Raw genomic sequence first — 5,874 nt, 5'->3', positions numbered from 1 at the left:
GTCGTAAAAGGAGCTCTGTAAAGACGTACAGTTGAGTGAGTCGAGTTGAGCTTGCAGTCAGGTTCGGTCGTGTCGGAAGCGGGTGCATGCCCGACCAAACGGGGAGGAGTGAGCACCTCCCACCATCATGCCATTTTCCCCTCTTCGACCCGGGTTGAATCTCCCCCAGCATAGTGCCAGCTCCAATTGATCTGACCACTGTCCCTGCCTACGCTTTGGATACACCCCATTGGACTTGCGGGGCCAAACAGACCATAATGGAGTATCTTGTATCTTGTCAATATCTCTCTGGTCTTTCTTTTGTGGTGCGTTGAGGCCTTAAGATGCAATACGTAAGATCTTCCATCCGTCCGAAACCCTGGGGCACGTATTGTATGTATTGTATTGTCAATAAACCTACAAATCACAAATCAATGATTGCTTTCCTGTTCTTCCCATTCCCATTTTAAATACACATTATTGAACTCACTGGGCCTCCCTGAATTATTCAGACCGTTATGATCACTGACTCACACAGCAGAGTTGGCTTTGGATCATTTTGGAGGATATTCGAGTTTTAGACACTTAATGCCCATTGTTAAAGTTCACCACCTCGCAGGTGAAACCACCGCTTGGATCTCAATTTGATCTTGATCCGATCCCATCAAGGAGAGGTGTCCGGTGCACTGCCCTCACAGCCATTGGCGTTCCACGTTTGGCGAGGTATAGGAGCGAATAGGCCCTTTATCCTGCCTGAATCGTCTTGGCCATTTGGCCAACGTGATCGCCTGAACATTGGTTTGTCAGGATTGGGATCAGGTAATTGGTTTGAATCTGCCAACTGCAGCAATATATTCATCAATGAGCTTCAAAATGCAGCATGGATGTTGATTTTTTTAATTTTTTTTTTTAAACATGTTTCAAAATGGTGCTTTATTAGCATTTCTCAAGAAAAGAAAAGAAAAGGGAAGTCGGTCGCGATAAATTTTGGATTAAACAAATTGGAATAGTTTTTTTTGGGGGGGGGGGTTGTCTATTCTTACATGCAAAAGACATTTGGGGAGAAGGGGGGCAAGTGGGAAGGGAAACGGGAAGGTGAATCATGGTTGTCCATACAAATTAGCATTTTATGTTTGGTACTTACAGCAAATTTTTTTCAATTTTTTGAGACGCAGGACAAGGATTCCTGAACCCAGTCGGCATGACAACTGCTGTCTTTATAGTGGGATTCTTACCCTGCTGACACACCAACTGGTGCTCAGGATTGGGATTCACGAACTCAAATTAAAAAAAAACATTCAACACCAACAGGCATCAGGAGCTTGAGATTGGCACGACTGCCCCAGATACTTTTTTTAGATTTTTAGGGTGAGGGACAAAATAAAGGGAGACTTGGAGGGACAAGGGACGTGGGGAGGAATGAGAACAAGGGGAGGACACAGCCGGTGAACAAGATGGATACAACAGCAAACTCTCACTAACAGATGTGTAAGGGAAAACTGGAAAACCTGAAAGAGGTGGGCTTGGGAAGGGGTAATGAGGGAAGAAAGATCATGGTTGTGGTTCTATTTAATTAGTGATCACATTTTCATTTAAGCCATATCCTTTTGGTTTTTTTTTTTCCCCACAAGATCGAAGAAGGCTGAAAGTGTAGCTGCCACACCCATCTCACACACAAATACACAAGACACTGTTAGATAAGACAAACACAGCCACTGAGCTTGGTGGAAGTGCCATCACTTCCCAGAGCTCTCTGGAAACCAGCAATGCCACAACAATGACACCACCTTTCTCAGTGCACTCAGTGGAGCATTTCCTAAGAAGGAATTTCCTCCTCCCCAAGAATGCCAACAGAGTAAGGACAAATCCTCATCTGTCCATTAAAATGCTGAATATTAACCAACGAAGCAACGCGTACCATTTTTAAGTCTTTGGTATGACCCGGTTCGAACCACCGACCTCCCACACTCAGAGCGGACGCTCTAACGTCGAACCATTACACCGCTGAATCTGGTACAAATTATTACAATTAATTAGTATGATTATTATCATTATAACGTCATCGAACCAAATTCTTACCTTGAGATTAGCAAACCATGGTTTCTTGCTCTTGAGTAAAGTTCGTTTCTTCATGCTGAATCGATCCATCTCGTTGGGAAAGGATTAAATTTGTTTTTGTTTTTTTTACAAATTTACACAAGGTGAAGGCAAGACCAGAGAGAACGTAGTAATGAAGCTCACATACAATCTTGGGATTTCCTCTTGCACATCATGTTACTTTCTTCTGAACTACAGACTACTGTAATTAACGGAAAAACATGAAGTTAATTGGCATTGTTGAAGGATAGACGTTTAGTTCGTGAAAATTCCAGCCAGGACGACCAATCAGCAAATAAAGTCAGCTGATCAAGCGTTATTTGCTGTTCATCCCTGCATCGTGGCTTTTGTTTTCCAAAGAATGCCTCCCAGGTCATTAATCATCTACACCCTGTTCGTTGACCCCACATGCTGATAGAGATACCCATAGTTTAGCAGACATGTCAACAAGTCACTTTAGCCAAGTTTCAAGTCACTGGAGTATTACTTCAACTTGGTGTCAAGTCCCACATTTACTTATGAACCGAGTTGGAATGCAAGCAATCAAGGAATAAAGACAAAAGGCTTCATTTATTGCCAATGTATGTTCTGAAAAGCTGTTTGACTCAAATTTTTGTCGACTTCATACAATGGAATTTTTTTGCTTTGTTCCCAGCAAAAATAAATTTATGTTAAATTTACTTCTCATACATAGTGTATTCACTTGCACATAATGTGACGGATCTCACTGCTCTCAATGACTCAGAGAGTCGGAGGCATCTACAGCACACCTCTGGTCAGATATTCGTGCCCAGGGTTGGTTTAAAATACCTGTGAGATGATTGAAGCAGATAGGGAACCGTACCGGTGGCTGCGTAACCAATGTTAATTGGCCGAGCGAACCAGTGTTACAAGCCACACCCTATCATCGTCTATCGGAGGCCAATCAACACTGGGTCAATGGCCCTCAGGCATGCTATGCGGCGATCAAAGCAGGGCAGGCCAAAATCAAGATGGTTTTAAGCTTGTATTGGCAATGGCAGGCAAGCGATTATTTACAGGCAAGCATTTACAACACATACAACGCTCCCATGACCTCTAGGCAACATATCCACCCTTGGAATTCTTACAACAATTACTTAACACTTCGACACAAAATGGATCCAGACACCCGATGAAATGAGAGGAAATGCGGGAAGAGGGGGTGAGAAGAGGTAGAGGTGAGAATTAAGGAGTTGGGGTTGGTGTTGCAGCCCTGACACACCTGAGTTGTCGCCTAATGATCTGGCCCAATCGTGCTTGGTTTCACCTCCTCACACTCCCTCCTCCACTCCGCTTGCTATCCCTCAGAGTGCCCGATGGTATGGGTGACTGAACATGAAGGTGCTCAGTTTGCGCTCTCAGGGTCCGAGCACCCGATGGTATGGATGGCTGCATGCGATGGTATGTGGCAGTTCGTGACGGGAGAAAGTTTTACATCTAAAGTTGGACATTCTATCTTAAGCACAACTTGTACTGTACATCTGGATATTGTCATTCTGTTAACAAAGTCCATAGTCTTTAAACTGACCCCTACTGTCTGGCATTGACTCTCCTCATCAGCCTTTAGTGGACTCTTCCAGCCTGGAGGGCTCGCAATTACATTATGCAAGGCCCAAATAGCACTCCAAGCATGGTGAGTCTTTTCGGCCTATGTGGCCTACTTTGGGCGACAAAGAGGCCCACTAGCCACAATGCACAGGTGGGACTATGTGGCCGCTCAATGAGGATGAGTTTCTCTGGCTGACGTGGTCCGCATTGAACAAAGGTGAGTCATATTGACCCTCACTGGCCTCTTTCAAGCAGGTGGCCCATCGGCCTGAAAAACACTCTGGCTTTCAATGACCCAAACACAGCAGGTGAGTGACATGGCAACATGGCAAACAAGGTAGGATTGCTGACATGGTAGGCATGGCTACAGGCAGGCAAACAGGTGAGGTACCACTGGCCCAGCAGGTGTTGCAGGCCAGCCTCACTGATGAATTTTGAATACGGTGTCGTGGAGACAGGAACATGCAGTCACAGCAGATCAGGTGGCCGGCTTCAGCCTGAACCTAACTTGATCGATATGCCATGTTAACCCTTCTTAAATAACTCCACTCCTACCCCTGTAATCCCTCTACTCTAACTCTACCCTTGTTCTTTTTATTCACCTTGCCTAAATACTGACCCACGAATGCCTTCTAAATTAATCTGTCCCTCCCGGGCCAACTAATCCCATCAATTATCCTATCTACCAGATGGAAAATCAAGACACATACGATGTTAAACATGATGAGGTAGCGTGGCCTCACAATGCTCGCCAGCAGAGTAGCCCAATGAAGGGTGGGTGCGTCTAACCCAACACTAAAATTTGGGACACAATGAGTCCTCGAAAAATCCAATTACCATACTCCGTCACTCCAGCGGCCACAGACATTCAAAAATTGTACAAAGGGGAGACATCCCTATTCTATCCTAAAATTCTCAAAAACTCATTCCACTTTCATCATTAAACCTCCCTCTGCAGTGGTTCTGTGCAACCAATTTACCCATTGTCCTGCACATTGATGCTCGAACAAGTTTGGGCCCAGCTCTCAAATTTTCTTTCTAATTTCTCAACAGTCCCCATCAACTTGCCTGCACAGTCTTCTTCATTGCCCTCTAATTTTACATACCCTCTGGATCACATGGTTGCCCCACTAACCCAGGCCTCAACCTTCATGCCATCACCTCTACTAGCGCCGCGAACTCTCCAAACCTTCTGTAACCCCTGCGGTGCTCACATGAAGCTCACCCCAAATGCACACGGAACCTCCAGCGGAGCTTCAGTGGCCATCCCGCAGGCTCCCAGCACCCCGCACCCCTCCGCAGGGCTCGTTGCATACCTCATGGTGTGGCGTGAACACTTCCCTGGATCCCCACATGACCCCTCCCTGCAGTCTCAGTGTTCCCAGCTAATCCACCAATTAGCGCTGGAAAATTGTCGTAACTTCCCGCACCTTTTCTCCAAGGTTCTCTCAAAATACCCCTCCTTCCCCAACTGGCCTTACATCCCTATCATTCTCTGTAACCAATTCAGGGTGATAAAACGCAACCAAACAGCAAGGTTTTTGTTTTAACCGCCAGGTTCTATATAGTTCTATATAGAACCCGGTGGGAGCATGCTCTCACATGCAGCAACCTTTGTTCCCCAATGGTCGGCTTACTTCGTACCGTACTTACACATGCTATGGCTACGCAATGGGGAAGCCATTTTAAACCTATTGCAACACAGTCCATCCCTAACGGCTTCCCCAATTGCAATCCTCCAACCACCTCGCGGTCATCCTCACTGCGCCCTCGCGCACCGGCACCACATCCGTCCCTTTGATCACCACACTCACACATGTGCATTTGTATACACAGTTAAGGCTCATGGAAGACCTAGAACACAGATCTTAAGATATTCATGCAGCTGGAAGGATGGCCTAGAGCAGTGGTCTCCACTATTTTTTAAAGGAGGGTCACTTATTCCGATTAAAGACATCAGTGTGAGAGCTGCCACACCTCCTGCAGGACACCATAATGGCTGCTATTAGGCCCCAGCCCCAAATACTCTCATTGTGGTTTACTGGGCTGCAAGCATACTTTTTTTCAAGAATGAGCAATGAGCAACGTTTTTCAAGACCCTGGAGGTTGTCGCCGACTTTTGTTGCAGACGACACAGCCTGCATACATTGGCAGACTTTGGAAAGATGCTCCTCTAACCAAGCTCTCACCAAGCTGGGTTTTGGTTCAGCAATGGCTGTATTCTCTTTT

General features: G+C 45.8%; 1 protein-coding gene across 3 annotated transcripts in view; it reads right to left on the bottom strand.

Moving 5' to 3' along the window:
- Positions 1-2,435, bottom strand: part of LOC147009676 (solute carrier organic anion transporter family member 1C1-like) — an 85,941-nt gene extending 83,506 nt beyond the window's left edge. The window contains exon 1 of one of the 3 annotated variants that reach the window (XM_085863039.1): positions 2,059-2,435. In XM_085863039.1, the coding sequence (XP_085719165.1) occupies positions 2,059-2,127 (69 nt within the window). In that variant the 5' untranslated portion in view covers positions 2,128-2,435. Of the gene's footprint in view, positions 1-1,123; positions 1,143-2,058 lie in introns of those variants that run through there. The other 2 variants (XM_085863037.1, XM_085863040.1) reach the window with 2 other exon arrangements.
- Between the last annotated feature and the right edge of the window lie 3,439 nt (positions 2,436-5,874).

This window comes from Eptatretus burgeri, chromosome 17, assembly GCF_056783735.1.
Source record: "Eptatretus burgeri isolate ZD-2024b chromosome 17, Ebu_testis_v1, whole genome shotgun sequence".
In the NCBI taxonomy this organism is placed as follows: Eukaryota; Metazoa; Chordata; class Myxini; order Myxiniformes; family Myxinidae; genus Eptatretus; species Eptatretus burgeri.
Note: the sequence above shows the minus strand (reverse complement) of the source record. Positions and strands in the feature narration are given on the sequence as shown.